The sequence below is a fragment of the Trichosurus vulpecula genome, chromosome 6 (genome assembly GCF_011100635.1).
Source record: "Trichosurus vulpecula isolate mTriVul1 chromosome 6, mTriVul1.pri, whole genome shotgun sequence".
NCBI lineage: Eukaryota > Metazoa > Chordata > Mammalia > Diprotodontia > Phalangeridae > Trichosurus > Trichosurus vulpecula.
The window spans coordinates 247,837,105-247,853,043 of NC_050578.1; the positions used below are offsets into that span (position 1 = coordinate 247,837,105).

General features: G+C 46.1%; 1 protein-coding gene across 1 annotated transcript in view; it reads left to right on the forward strand.

Moving 5' to 3' along the window:
- Positions 1-15,939, forward strand: part of PRR5L (proline rich 5 like) — a 92,783-nt gene that overhangs the window by 46,099 nt on the left and 30,745 nt on the right. Inside the window, exon 4 of the mRNA XM_036764537.1 lies at positions 2,127-2,175. Coding sequence (XP_036620432.1) covers positions 2,127-2,175 — 49 coding nt within the window. The remainder of the gene's footprint in view (positions 1-2,126; positions 2,176-15,939) is intronic.

The window sequence follows — 15,939 nt, forward strand, 5'->3', positions numbered from 1 at the left end:
TGTGCTGACTGTATAAATTCTGCCTCTAGGGCCCTCTCTGACTCTGATCCCCTGGAAATCTGCCCCTGCCCTGTCACTAGGCATTTATTCAGGAAGGCTTCCTTTAATTGTCAGGCTCAACATTTTCATATAGTAATAACAGTCACTGCCCCTTAGATACCCCTTCAAAGTTTGCGAAGCATTTTAACATACGGTCTCACAACGACCCTGGGGAGTAGGTGCTGTTATTATGTCCGTATTACAGCTGGGGAGACAGAGGCACAAGAGAAGAGGACTTGCCCAAGCTCACAGAGAGAGTAAACATCGGCAACTAGAATTGAACTGAGGTCTTCCTGACTCCAGGACCAGCGTTCTACACACTGCACCACCCAGCCGCTTTTATTGTTTTAATGTAGGACATGGATTGGGATATAGCCTCTGGTGCATGCTTGCTGTGTGATCCCAGGCGGTCACAGACCTCTCTGAGCTTTGTTTTCCTCGTCTGTAAAATGGGGGTGATGGGCACTTTCCAGGGGTGTTCTAAGGAGAAAATGAGATAATCCGTGTGAAGCGCTCAGTTTATTTTAAAGTACAGTATCAGTGTGACCTGCTTCTATTCGGGTCTCTATTGAACCTGCAGCCTCATGGGCAGGTGCCCCCCACCCAATATGTTTGACATCTCTGTTCTCTCCAGTAGAAACTCATTAGGGTCATCAGATGCTAGATTTAGAGCTTAAAAGGGTTGAGGTGACAATTGAAATCAAGGCTGAGTGGCTTCCTGTTACAAAGACAGTAAGATTTGAATCCAGTCCTCTGCCTCCTTATCTAGTGCCCTGCTTGTGTCACCTCCTACCTGTGTGACAGGGAAGAGTTAGAATTCCCTAGGCCTCTGTTTCCTCATCAGTCAAATAAAGGCTCTGACCCAGATGGTCTCCTTCAAGGCCCTCCGACTCTACCATACGATGTTGCTTCCCTGGCTCCAAGTTCTTGGTCCTGGCTGGGGCCACCCACTAAGTTCCTACATCCAGTTCTTGGCTCATTTGCCAGAGGGAAATGATGAATACCAAGCCCTGTGACTGATGGAGCCCACATTACTGGCTCCGCTTTCTTTACCAAGTTCTCTTTAACAGCCCGTAACTTAGGTTTCTCCTCCTGCCCAATCCCTTCCACCACCCACACCCCCAATAGTCTTTGGACTAGAGCTTGCATAGCAGTAGTGGACAGAATTTCCTACAAGGAGTACAAGATTATAGGTCTCGAGCTGGGAGGGAACTCAGATACCATTGAGGCCAACTCCCTCATTTTACAGAGGTGTAAAATGAGGCCTAAGAAGGTGGAGTTCCTAAGGTTCCCTAGGTAGTTGGGATTTGAACCCAGTGTCTCACGCTGCTTCAAGGCCAGAGGGGGCAAGGTGGCTGCCTCCTTTTTTGATAGGTATCTGCAGCTGTCTTAGGCTGTCATCTTTTGTTTGTCTTACCTGCCCTCCTCCCAGCCTTAGCTCTAGTCCTGTCTTCTGCACGTAAATCGTGCCCTGCAGTCGCCTGCTCCTTCTTCTGTGACCTGGGGAAACATGTCTGTAGGAGTTAATGGGATGACGACTGGAACTTGAACTCCTTCAGAGGAAGAGCTGATAGGATGGGCCACTGAACCGTAGAGGGGCGTGAGACCCCCACCATCCAGGGGTCTCCCCCAGTCAGAGATGGTTACTCTTGATTGTAAGATTGGCTGAGAAATGGGCCCAGAGTCAGTGAACACAGAGTAGAAATCCTTTTCACCTTCGCTCCTTGGATCTCACTTTCCTTGTGTGAAAAATTGGTGGAGAGTGGGAGAAGCAGTCTCAGGGGCCCCTGAGGGCCTTTCCGGCTCTGGCTCTCTGATCCTATGACAACAAGAGGATGCCATTTTCCTCCCTAACTTTAAACCCCAGCTTTCTTCCCCCCTCTGTAGGGCCCTTTTGTCTGCCTGGTTTCTGTTGGCGTAGGGGGGTTCTGTTATAGTCTCCTTTCTGAGGAGCAGATGACCAGGTGTTATCTCCCAACCTCAGATTGTCCATCCCGTGGGCAGCTTTTACTAGCATGGGTGTGTAAACTGCTTATAAGTTGTTGAGAAACACGCCAACGTCCAAGTGTTTGTTTGTTTTCTCCTAGGCGGCTGCTGAAGAGTGAACTTGGATCCTTCATTACAGACTATTTCCAGGTAAAATGACACAGAGAGAGATAGATTAGGAGGTGTGTGTTTGTGTTTGTGTGTGAAAGATCAGCCATACAAATGTGTGTATATACAGCGTCTTTCTTTCTCTTCGCATACACATGCCTATATGGTCATTGATCCAACAAATATTCATAAGCACCTACTATGTGTGAGGCATTTATGAGCGCAGACTCAGTGCCAGGAGCTAGGAAGAAAGAGAAGATGAATAAGGAACAATTGGACACCTGCCGCTATTTCTCCAGGGCTCCATTCTACCTGTCAGCCTCAGTTTCCTCATCTGTAGAAATGGAAGGGATTTAACTAGACAAGCTGTGTGCTTCCTCCCAGATTTAATGATCAGCCTTTAGTGACTGTAAAGCATTAATGAGCATGAGCCTTTTAGGGTCATAGACCCAGGACTCAAAGGGACTGGAGTGGTCGTCTAAACTACATATGACAGCTGGGGAGACTGAGTCCCAGAGAGATGAAGTGAGTTGCCTGGCATCTCACAAGGGGTAAGAGGTAGCTCTAGAACGTGACCCCAGGCCCCCTGACTCCAAAATCCTTTACGTTTCCCATCACATGACACTGTCGAGGGCGCAGCCCTGACCCCGTAGACCAGCCTAGCTCAGTACACAGGGGTTCGTCGGCAGTGGTTGACCTCTGAGTGATGAATTATTTTGGCCGTGTAGCACCTCGGGAAACCTCTCATGAAGGTGTTTGTCTGCAGGCCCTTTGTCTGCCTCGCCTGGATGTGCGATCTCCTTTCTGTGTGGGCATGCTTTCTACCAACGCAAGTCACGGTTTCTGCCACCACTTAGGAGGTGGTTTACTGAGGCATCGAGGTCTTCCTGACTCTCAGATCCAGCACACCAGCGTTGTTAAGTGCACAGACTGCTGAATTTGGAGTTAGGAACACTTGAGTTCAAATCTTGCCTCAAACCCTTCCTAACTGGGTGACCCCAGGCAAGTCAGCTAACCTCTACAGTGGTGATGGCTTCTTTCCTCTGCTTTGTTTAACGCCGGAGCCGTATGTTAGGCATGGTGATAAATGTCTTAGTTACCTCACCTGTAAAATGGGGATGATGATAGTAGCCACCTCATAGGGTTGTGGATCAAGTGAGTTAAGATGTGCAAGGTACTTTGCAAACCTTAAAGCACTGTACAAATGTTCACTGTTATGATTATTATTCAACGTCTTTCTTTCTACCTCCTCGAGTGATTTAAAAAAAATAATCCTGCAGATATGTTTTGTATGACTGCACATGTATGACCTATGCCAATTGCTTGACTTCTCAGTGAGGGGGGAAGAGGAGGGAGAGAATTTGGAACTCAAAGCTTTGAGAAACAAATGTTAAAAATTAATTTTACATGTAATTGGGGGAAAATAAAATATTTAATTTTTTAAAAAAATAATCCTGCAGACAATCCTCTGGCCTTTGGCCTCCCCAAACTTAGCAAGACTCGTCCTCCAACAATAGGCATTCACACTCACTCAGAGCCTCTCGTCTCGGCCGCCCTAATGCCCAACATTGGGTTCTGTTGATCGGCCTTAAGAATCCAAAATCACCTTCATGTCTTTTATGTAGGTGATCCTGGGTAGCCTGAGGCATCAGAAGAGGACTCTAATGGAAGACCTCTTTTATTGAGGAGGGGAAAAAAATCACACAGCTTACAAGGGGATGTCCTATTCTTTGCACCAATGTCATTGACCTTTAGAGCCTATCCCAAGTTGAACGCCAGAGGTGGGGGACTATGGGTGCCAAACATCACATATGATGTTCAGACTTGTTTGATGTGTCGGCTAGTTTGGCTGAACTGCTTTTCTCCCCACCCTCTTTTTTATTCTTTGCTATAAGGGGTAAATGCTATAAGGATGTGCCAAGAATTGTAGATGATGTAAAAACAAAAAATAGCGAAAAAAGTTTATTTTTTTTTTTTTTTAAAAAGGGCATTAATAGGAATTAATAGGTTGGGTTGTGTTCTCCTCCATGAAGGAAAGATGACAATCTTGGGTTTTTATTTTAATTTTTGCTATTTTAGTCATTCAGGTGGGGCCTGTAAGGATGATGACTTTTCCTGTTCCTTGTTAAATATAGGAGCGATGTGGAATGGCGTGAATAGCTCTGGATTTGAAGCCAGCAGGATCTGGGTTCAACTCCCAAGTCTGCTATTGAGTACTTGTGTAACAGGGCAAGCCAAAGTAAGGGCTAGTAAGGGCCTAGGTGGCTTTTGAAATCTCTTTCACTTCTAAATTTGTGTTTCTCTGATCCGCACCTTCATCAATATGGACATTCCTTCCAATGATACAAATCCCAACCTATGTGCGCTCCATCTGCCTACATGTATAATGCTTGTCCAAGCCCTCTTCTCAGCCCCCATTGGCAGTCCAGCCTACATGTGAAGGCCTTCCTTTAGAAGACAACATGTTTTAAAGGCTTTGAGAATTTCTGGCATAGAAAAGGCAACTTGGGAATTATTTTTTCTCGGTTCCCAAAGTATAACTTGAAGGTGGGCTTGCTTTGAAAGACACCTGGAAGTCGTCACGTTCTTCTTTACTGGCCCTATTTGAAAAAGGCATCGCCGCCATCTCCAGAGACATGCCCACGATCCCACAGAAACGGAGAATTGAGTCAGGCTTTGGTGCCTCTGGCCTGATTCAAAGAAAGCTCTGTCCACATTGCAGCAAAACACAAAGATTAACAGAGATAGTTAGTCAGCAGTTGAATCATTTTGACTGCCCTTGACTCATAGGCTGTGCTCTTGGGCTCGCTCTCTCCTCCCCACTGTCTCTGCGATGTGGTTCCAAATCAGACCACAGAAAAGTGTTTTGTTTTGTTTTCAATCAGTCCCAAAGAAGCTCACCACCTCCCTCCACTGAGGCCTAATTGACATTTAACATAAAGTGGGTTTGATATGTGTTCTCGAACTGGTCTGCTTGCTCTTCTCTTCCTCGGCCGTTGCTGAAATCTCGCCTGTGTATATGCCTTTGCTCGGTGTGTCCTCTGTTCCTGGGGCTCCCTCTCTTATCACCATCATCCCTTTGGGTCCCTGCCTTCCTTCAAAATTCAGGTCAAGCACCATCTCCTACAGGAGGCCTATCTTGATCCCTTCCACTGCAGGGCCCCACCCCACCCTGCCTCCCATTACTCTGTATCTACTTTGCAAATATTTTTATTTGCTAGTTGGTGTGTATGTATATGCTGTTTCTCCATTCCCTACCCCCAACTGAATAGAAGATTGGTGAGGGCAGGAATTATTTTGTATTCCCCATGTCTCAAACAGTGGATGGAATATAGTAAACTTTTCATAAGTCCTTGTTGAACGAGTGAATGAATTAAACTGTCCCATTTTCCAAAAAATAAAAAAGAAATCGGCAGACATTTATGAAAAGCCCCACCATGTGCCGGGTGCTTTGCTAGGTTCAGGAAGGAGGGGACAAGTACAAAGAATGAAACAAGCCCTACTTGCAGGAAGCTCACATTCTAATAGGAGGGAAACTCCCCATCTCTGAAACCACTCTGCTTCCTGAGATGCTCACACAGGGTGGCATGCAGAAAAGTTTTTAAAAATAACCAGATGGTGTGATTTATTTTTTGCATCAGCAGCATGCGATAAAGCACTAACCACAGCTCAGAGAGAGAAATGAAGCTCCCCTTCCCGGGGGCTGCTGGGATTCATGCCTTGGGTTTGTGTAGGGGATTGGCTGAGGTGGCAGAGCTAAAATGGGGCTGTTTCTATGTTTTTTTTGCAGGGTGAGGGGCTACTCCCCAAACCATTCATCCCAACTTCAACCTTGGTTGGAGACAGAGCCAGGTCTGAGGCGAAATAAAATAGAGCAGGATTTAACATTCATTAGTTGATTTATAAACTGTTTTAATGGGAACCATCCAGCACCTTTACAGTAGAGCTGGCTGAAGCCCAGAGTTAGTGGCAACATCGGGATTTGAACCCCAGGCTGCTGGTGCTTGGTCTGCTGGGTCTTTCCATATCTTCCTGCTCATTGTCCTTTAACAAACAGATATTTAATTGGCCAACCAATAAACACGCTTTGATTGGGTGCCTACTATGCGCCAGGCACTATGCTAGGCTCAGGAGCCACAAAAACAAAGATGAAATGGCCCTACTTTCCAAGGAGTTTATATTCCTTTAGCAAAGATAACATACATACATATGTTGTGATTTGGGATTTGGGATCGTACTCATAGCTAGAGGGATCAGGGAGACATTTGAGCTGAGCTTTGAAGGATGCTAACTTGGTGTTACGATGGAGGAAGGAAGAGGGGAAAGCAGAGGTCAGATGTCATGTGGAGGAAGAGTTTTGGCTCGACTGTGCAAACCATTATGGGTAATAAGGCTAGAAAGGTAGATTGGGGCCAGGTGGCGAAGGCCTTTAACAGCCAAACAGAGGAGTTTGGATTTGATCCCGGAGCTAAAAGGCACCGGGGTTAAAAACACTGAAAATGAAACTGTACAAAACCCCACGCGAGGTTCCTAGGTGAGATGGGGCCTTTCCATCCAAGGCTCCAAGGCTATTTCGTCATAAAGGAAGATGAGAATGAGCCCCTCCGGGTCCCAGCTTCTGCAGAATCTCTCCAGGTGGAGAAAGGTCAGTAGCTGATGATGAGGTTTAAACCATCGAAGCAGACACACGAGCGGTCGGGAAGACTGCATGCCAGCCTTGCCTCACATGGTCAGGGAGGTGGAAATTGGATCTTCGTGGCACTGAGCTCATCAGTTGATAAGGACTGGCAGAAACAGGCCAGGCAGGCCCGTTCCCAAACATCCCATTCATTTCAGCCTCGGAGGCTGACTTGCCCTTGGCTCCGTTCACTCTCCAGAGCCAACTTGAAGCCTGCCCACATGGCCCAGGTTAGAAACTGTGAATTTTAGTTTTGCCGCTTCGTAGAGCATCTCTAAAAGGGACTGCATTCTGTGATGGATAATGAAAGTGACGGGGGCAAGGGCAAGTAGCCCTACAATAGGTTTGATCTCCTGTAGGTAGAGAGGAGAGAGAATTTGATTTCCCAGAAAGAACTGGCTGGCATACATAGGGCCAGGCAAGCAAAAAGGGAAAAAAAACCATCCGTGACTAGGTTTTTGTGATGAGAGAGCATTGATGACCCCGCATGCTCTAATTTGAACTGAGCCGAGAAGAAAATTGAGTTTTTCCAAAGGCCCCTGGCAGAGCAGGGTAACTCTATATGCCAGCACCAGCTACGATAATTGGGTCCTTATAATGCCTGAAACTGATACTGTGAGCTGCTCAGTGTTTTTCCACCATTTCGATAATTGGGTACTCTGATGGTGAAAGGAGCGGAGGCTGATGAGCAAATACTCTCCAATATTTTCCATCTGCCCTTGGCTACGTGTTTATTAGACATTTGAGGTTTTGTTCTGTTTGGGGTTTTTTTCTGACCACTGAAAGTTAAAATACTTTTCCATGGAACAGAACTTTTGCATCATTCTCAAATTGAGTCTCGAGTCAATGACTTCGAAGCTTCTTTGGAAGAAGGGATATTCATTGAACTGAAATTCATGGATTATCTGGTAGCACTATTTTTTTTCCATTTCCTGTTCACATCTGAAAGAATCCCAGCAAGATAATTATCTTACCACCTCCTCCTCCTCATCAGAAACAAAAATCGAGTGGTCGCTTTCACAGCGTAAAGACGATCACATGAAGAGGCTATCCCTTGGAGTCTGCAATCTGAAAAAGACCAGAAGCATTTTGGGAAGCAGGGTCAAAGCAAAAGAGGAGAAGAAGAATATTTTGGGGTGTGAGGTTAAGGTAGAATGAGGAGGGATTGTTTGTGTGCTGTATCTCCCAGGAGGCTCTGAGCTCCTTAAGGAAAGGGTCCATTTTTTCCCTCTTATCTTTGTATTCCCCAGGGCTCAGCCCAATGTCTGGGGACATAGTAGGTGCTTCATAAATACTTATTGACTGATTGATAATAATAATAGCTCATGTTTATAGAGTACTTTTTAACGTGCTCTACAGTTCTTATCTCCTTTGATTTTTCACGACAACTCTGGGAGGCTGTTATCCCCATGTTACAGATGAGGAAACTGAGGCAAATAGAGTTATGACTTGCCCAAGGTCACCCAGCGAGTAAGTATCTGAGGCTGGATTTGAACTCAGGTCTTTTTGACTCCAGGCCCAGCACTGTATCCACTGTACCACCTGGCCATCATCAGATAGAGTGTACACTGCTGTAGAGAGGTCCATGAGGGACAGGGTGCAAGAGTCCAGTACGATCTAAGCCAACAAGGAATTGTTCGAAAGGCGTTGTGCTGGGTGCCAGAACTACAAGGACAAAAACAACAACGAAAAATCGGTGTCTGCCCTCAATGAGCTTATATTCTGCTGGAGAAATACAACGTCTAAACAGATAGTGGGGTGTGTGTGTGTGTGTGTGTGTGTGTGTGTATTTATATTAAAAAATTTAGAGGGGAAAGAAAGAGCCCTAACCACTCTGGCTGGGGTTCGGAAACCCTTTTTGTGTCCTGGCTGTCTAGTGAAGCCTATCACCCCATCTCAGAATGGTTTGAAATGCACAAAATAAAATACATAGGAAACCACTCACATATAAACATATTTTGTAAAAAACAAGTTTGTGGACCCCAGGTTAAGAATCCCTGAATTAGAATGATTCCAAAAGACCTTCCTAGAGGAGACAATGCATGGCCTGAGCCTTGAAGGAAGTCAGGGATTCAGAGAGGCCAAGATGAGTGGGGGGCATCCATTCCAGGAATGGTAAATAGCTTATGCAAAGGCCCAGAGGCCGGAGATGGAATGCTGAGTTCAGGGACCAGCAAGTAATCCAGTTTGTCTGGAAAGAAGAATAGGGGAGTAATATGCAATAAACCTGAGAAGACAGTCTGGAGCCAGACAGTAAAAGCAGGAAATGATGGGGCCCTGGACTGGAGCACAGGCCAAAAGAATCAGACAATCTCGGTGTCAAAGGGTAATTTAGTTCCACCCTTCATTTTACAACTGAGGAAATGTCTGAGATAGGTTTCATCACTCCGAACTTGAGCCCTTTCTTTGGTGAGCCCTTAGAAGGTAAATTTCAGCAGTCAAGGTAAGAAACATCAGGGGACGCCCAGGAACAAACGCCAAAGCATCATGAGTCCTTGGTGTTGGAAGGGGCCTTACAGTTCGTTAAGTTTCGTCCAACCCTCATGTGACAAATGAGGCAACAGATCCAGGCAAGTCAAGCGATTTGCCCAAGGTCAGAACAGAAACTCACCAATCTTGCCCCGACCTATAGAGATGATGCGATTAGAACCCCGGTCCTCTGACTCTGAGCCCAGGACTCTTTTTAATGCACTATACGGGCATTCTGAATTTAGATGCAGTGTTCGTTTCCATGAGGCTTTCTTTATATGCCCCGAGATGACTAAGCTCCCTGCACACATGCAGTCTTTGAACAATAGTCCCTAATCGATATCCTTCTTCTGAATGGGCACTCCAAGAAGCGGGTCTGCCCACAGAGGGACTGCAAGCAGTATTTCCAGCTCTGCCAATCTGTAGCTGCTCCCGAACAAGTTACTTGTCTCTTGGACTCTGTTTTCCCATTTTTAAGTTACTTGTCTCTTGGACTCTGTTTTCCCATTTTTAAGATGTGGAGGTGGAATCTGAGGTCTCTTCTTCTAAAAGCCTGTGAGTGTATACTTTTGAACATTTCCAGAAATATCTAGCAGTTATTACATTACCAGTGTGTACCATCTGAAAACAATTCACGTATCCATAGAGATTTTCAGTTTACGGAGTCCTAATTTTAGTGAGTTCATTGACAAGCATTTATTAAGCGTCTACTATATACCAGTCACTGAGGATATAGAGATGAAAATGAAAAAAAGTCCCTTCTTACATCCTCTGGGGAAACTAAGTGTACATGTGGGAGGCTATAATAAATTAATAGATAATGTTTGTTTAAAACAACCCTGTGATGGGACTAGTATAAACATTCGTATCCTCATCTTGTGGATAAGGTCAGACGTTAAGTGACTTGGCCAACACGACATAAGAAATGGCAGAATTGGAATATAGACTCAGGCCTTTCGGTATCCAAGCCCAGAATTCTTTCCAGTACTCTGTGAAAAGGCCCAGTTCTAGAATAGTCCATGAGGAGTTCACAATCTAACAGGAGAGATTTCCCCTTCTCCCTCCAGCCATAAGGGAGCTCAGAGGCCATCTCATCAAAATCTCTAATTTGAACCCAGGTCTTCAGAATCCGAAACCAGTGTTCATTTCCTCGTACCTTGTAACTTCTCGATCAGTCGTTTTTCTTTTTTTCCTGGAGGTGGTTCTGCTGTCCTTGTCCCTCCCTGTGATGGGGATACCCCTTAGAAGGCCAAGGTCCTTGTGGGTAGGAGGCATGTTCTCTCTGGCATTGTCACATCCTTCGGACACTTTCCCTCCCCTGATTCTCCCGAGCACGCCCTCCTGCCTGTGGCATTGTTAGTGAGTGAAATCAGGGTCTCTGCTGCCCACTTTAATGACTGATGTCTGGGGTGGTTTGGATTACTTTCCCCCAGACAGTCTCATTTACGATTTTCCAAGCTAGCTACGCCTCATTTTTCTCTTTGCAGCCCATATTTCTATCTGGAATAGAATAAACAAACATGACAGCTGTCCCCTGCTTCCTGACTCAGGCCCTTCTGCAAACTTCATTAAAGAGTGGCTTGCTCTCTCTTCTGATTCATTACTGGGGGGTACTCGGTAACTCTCCCTCTGGCATCCAGGATCTGGCTTCCCTTGCCTGCTCTGCGGCTGGCCCTGCCTTTAGGCCTTTCCGCTGGAGGTGTGGTAGGAGAAGCAGAGCCCTTTTGTCAAACTATGTCCTCATCACCCATCCATCACCAAGAATTTATTAAGCCTTTGTTCTGGGCACTGTGCTATGTGCTGGGGTTACAGAGACAAAGGGGGAAGCAGTTACTACTTGGAACGTGATTACATTCTAACAAATTGTTTAGTGTCCCCCTACTGTTTGCCTGGGACTCATCTAGGCTCACAGTGGAATATAAGACAAGGGCTCTTCTTAAGAAACTAATGGTCGGATTGGGGTACACGGGACAGATACAGGAAAAGCTAACTATTAACATCAGGCATAGTGTGTACTAAGTGTTCAGTGAGAGGAAGACACCCTGAGACTCAGGCACCTTTCTTGTACCTGAGTAACCACTGTCAAATGAAGCCAACATTTCCCAGCATCCTTTAGGGAGGTCTAATAAAAGGCCTAATAAGATATGTTGGATCTGCTCCTTAGCATCTAAGAAAATGACAGTTACAGTGTTCAGGACCAGGAAGATGTCAGGGGCTGCCCTCTGCCCTGCTCATATCACATCTGGAGTTTGGTGGTGGCTTCTGGGTGTCATGGCTGAAGGTCACAGATAAGTTGGGGAGGGTTCAGAGGCGGAGTCCTGGGATCTCTTCCATACTACACTTTGTCTACGTGTGGATGTGTGCCTATACATACACACATGCATATGGATCTATGTATGTATGAATGTCGAGCTCATTGAGAGTAGGGCTTGTTTCATTTTTTGTATTTGCATCCCCAGCATTTAGCACAGTTCCTAACACACAGTAGACACTTAATTCATGCCTGATGACTGACTGACTGATCAAGATTATGACATTAAAATCCACTGAAGAAACTGAAGATGTTTACCTTTGAGAAGATAAGACCTGAGAGAGGGAGATATGATTGTTTATTTTTCCAAGAATATGCACAGAAGATTACAGTTGTTCCATCCATCCAATCAGACATCCGTTCTGGACATCTTGGAATATCTTGTCATTCAACTCGCTGCTATCCCCTTCTCCCCCAGCCTCCCCTTTGTCTGGTTCTAACCCTGAGTGAATTAACTTCCTGAGCTTGGATGACCAATGAGTGAGTGGAAACTCATCTGACCAGCCGTGCCTGGCTGGCCTCAGACCGTGCCCCCCCCCCACATACACTTTAAGCCATCCTACCATATGCCTTGCCACATGTACATCTCCTAATCATACACGTGCTTTTCCATTTCTGGCCATGGTCACAGTCATCAAATCAAGGCTGCCTTTGCCTCTAGAAAGGACATGATAGTCGCCTGCCCTTTGGTTCCGGCCACCCTATGTGCGATGCCCCAGGCCAAAGCTCTCTTCCCTGGCTACCACCCCTTTATGTGTGTGCTTCCCCCCTGTTAAAAGGTAAGCTTCTTGAGGGCACAGACTGTCTAACTTTAATGATTTTATCTTTAGGGCTCCTAGCATGGGACTGGGCACATAGTAGGCATTTAAATCCATCCATTCATTCATTCATCCATTCATTCATTCATTCCTCTTGGCTCCCCAGGGCAGAACTGGGAGCCGTGAGTAGAAGTCACAAATAGGCGAATCTGGGCTTGATAGAAGGAAAAACTTCCCGACAGTCGAAGCCATCCAGAAATGAATGGGGCTGATTTGGGGTGGCAGAAGGTTCTCTCTGCTTGGAAGTCTCTAAGCAAAGCCTGAGGGTTATTTGTTGGGTCTGTCTGTTGGTTCTTCGGGTATGTATTAGACTTGAGGGCCTCTCAGGTCACTTTGAGCTCTAAATTTATGATCCCATCATCCTCAGAAGATGATTGAAAGACTAGAATTGAACCAGATGAAAAGGAATGGAGGAGTGGTGATCTGTACAGGTGGAGTGACTTCTCATTGATGAGGACACAAATCCCTCAAATTGTTAGAAAACTCATTAGGGCTTTTCTTTTGAAATTCAGAAAAAATGCCATTTTAGACAGAGACAGAGAACTCCAGAAACTTCTCTGTTTGCTGATTCCATCCCCCAAAAGAAGATGTTTGTGGCCCTCAATGTAAATTGATTTTCAACACCACAGAAAGACAGGCCTGGGAATCTGGAGGTCTGGGCTCTAGGCCTGGCTCATCGTTCAAACTACAATAAGTGTTTAATGTCCCTTGTGTGCCTCAGTATTTTCACCTGCAACTGGGGAGAATAACATACCCGTGTCAAACTCAGACTCATGATGGAAGTACCCAGTTTCATTTGGAAGAACTTTGAAATTTAATAAGTAGGTGCTGTCCCAAAACTGAGTTCAGGAAATCCCAGGGTTCATAGAGTGGTTTGTAAAAAAGACTCACGGAGGTGTCTTGACATGTTGATCAGGGTCAGGTTACCAGGAGGCAGCACACATGGTGCAGTGGAAAGAGTTCACGTTCTGAGGTCAGGGGAGCTTGAGTCAAATTTTGCCTTTGACTTTTATTATATATCACCTGTCTGCCTCCCTGGGCACTGGTTTTCTCATCTGTAAAATGAAAAGGTTGGATTTGATGACCTGTAGTGGATAGAGTGCTGGCCCTGGAGTCAGGAAGACTCAACTTTGTGAGTTCTAATCTGGCCTCAGACACTTACCAGCTGTGTGACCCTGGGCACGTCACTCAACCCTGCTTGCCTCAGTTTTCTCATCTGTAAAATGACTTAAGAAGGAAATGGCAAACCCCTCCAGTGTCATTGCCAAGAAAACCTCAAATGGGATCATGGAGAGTCAGATGTGAATGAAAACAATAGAAAAGGTTCCTTCCAGCACCATATCTGTGATGCTCGCTCTTTGGTCATAGGCGAGTTATCTACCATCACTTGGCTTCAGTTTCCTTATCTGCAAAAGGGAGGGGGTTGGAGTAAATGGCATCCGAGGTTCCTTCCATCTCCAGATCTGTGTTCCCTGTGATCCTGTAGGGCTGGGATTCAAGCAGACTTCTGTTACTGCTCATCCCAGCTTGGTTCTGATCCCCTCCTCAGCCTCAGTAGTCACTAACCCTTTAGCTGGCCTGGTGTGGGTGGGTCCAAACCTGCATGTCTGTACAGAGGAAAGTGTGACGGGATGAGAAGAGGAGGGAGCTTGGAGCTGGAAGGTCTGTGTCCCAGGCCTGACCATCCTGCGCACCACTTTATGCATTTAGGCAAGGCTCTCTGGGCTGGTTTCTTGTTGAATAGAGTGAAGAGGGACAGGCTGAGTGATTTGTCAAGAGCCCTTCCAGCTCTAGCGTTTCAGTGAGTTCAACAGGGTCTTTCCTCACTTGTAGCCATCACTACTATCAGGCTTTCTGGAGATAGGGGACCTGGGTTCAAATCCTAGCCTGCCACTTCCTGTAGGACTTTGAGCAACACTTTATCCTCAGAGCCTCAGTTTCTACATCTACGAAATGGTAGAATTGGATGAGATGGCCTTGGAGGCCCCTCCCTACTCTAACTCTGACCCTGTGGTCTTCTCCTAGGTGATTGCACTGATGGTTACTCCATTTCTCCTTCCTTTTAACTACTAGTGTTTCTAATAGCATTAAAAAGGCCTCACAGCTGTCGGCGAGTTAGGTGGAACATCTACCCCAAAGACTTCCCCAGTGGAATGGGTGGGTCCACAAAGGAGGCTGAAGCAGGTGCTGTGCAGCACTTCGAGCTTGGTCAGACGTCAAAGACGCCAAGGTCATCGACCGCATCCATTGGAAGTCGTCTTGACTTTTGTCCTAGCACTGGACTTCAGTGACTCTGGAGGAGAGAATGAGGCTGATGGCTCTGTGCAGCTCTGCTCACTGAAATCTGCTTCATGCACAAGTCAAGACATTGGATGTGATGTCACTGGTCCTCTTGGAAAATGAAGGACCAACAACAACATCTTATCCCTGTCTGGCCACACTTAACACGCTTAACTTTACATCATGCCTGTGTCTTGTCTTCTCTCTTAGATGCAGGCATCTGAAGGGCGTGAACGTCGCTGTCATCTTTGTATCCTCTTCCTCCACCACGCACACCTACTTAATGCAAACTTTTAAGTCCTGTGTAAATGTGTTTTTTTAAATGTTATCTTGCAAAGCACTTATTAATTGTTATCAGAATCTCACAGCAGCCCTTCAAGGTGGATACACTGGGACTCATTATCTCCATTTTGCAGATGAGGAAACATCCTCAGAAAATTCCAGCAACTTGCCCAGGGCCCCCTGGCTCACCCGGATTGTCCTGCACACTTTCCAGTCCTCTACTCTATCCGCTATGTCAGCCCTTTAGCACTGCGTTTGTTCATATCTTGGTATTGGCTTCTCTTGAAATTTGAGGCACATCCCGGTTTTGAATAAAAGAGAGGGGACTGCTGGGGGGAGGTGAGTCTGGGAGAAAAGGATTTTGCCCTGATACTCACCTCCTTTGAAACTGGAGCATTTGCTCTGAGTGTCACCGAGCAGCCGGCCACCATTATCGGACTCACGGACTGGCTGCTCTTTGGTCAATTACTTTCTTTCATCAAAATTGATATGTCAGTGTGGTAGGTGGGAGCTGGGAGGTTTCTGCCCACTGGCTTGGGAAGGGTGCCTGAGTGGATAGAGGACATCTCCCTCCCCTCTTCTATTTTAAGCAATCCCTCGTAATAGAGATTTTTAAGACGAGGAAACACATTGGCGGTCCAACAGTCTCTGCAGTATTTCACACCCATGATCCCACACCTCTGCAATGAAAGGAGGGAGTCTGGATCAGGATTTTCACTCTAGAGCTGGAGGGGATCTCGAGGTCCTCTAGACTAAGAATACAGTGAATTGTCCAAAGTCACCTAGACAGTGAGAGCTAGGCAGCTTCTCAAGTCCTCTCTGGGGCCAAGCCTAGTTATTATAATTACACAGTGTTCGGTTTCCCAAACCCAATGCTTAGGGCCAGGAGAGCCCGGAAAGAGGGAAATGAGAGCAGGGGTCATTGCAAAGAACTCGTCCCAACAAGCATGGGAAAAGGATCACTTTGT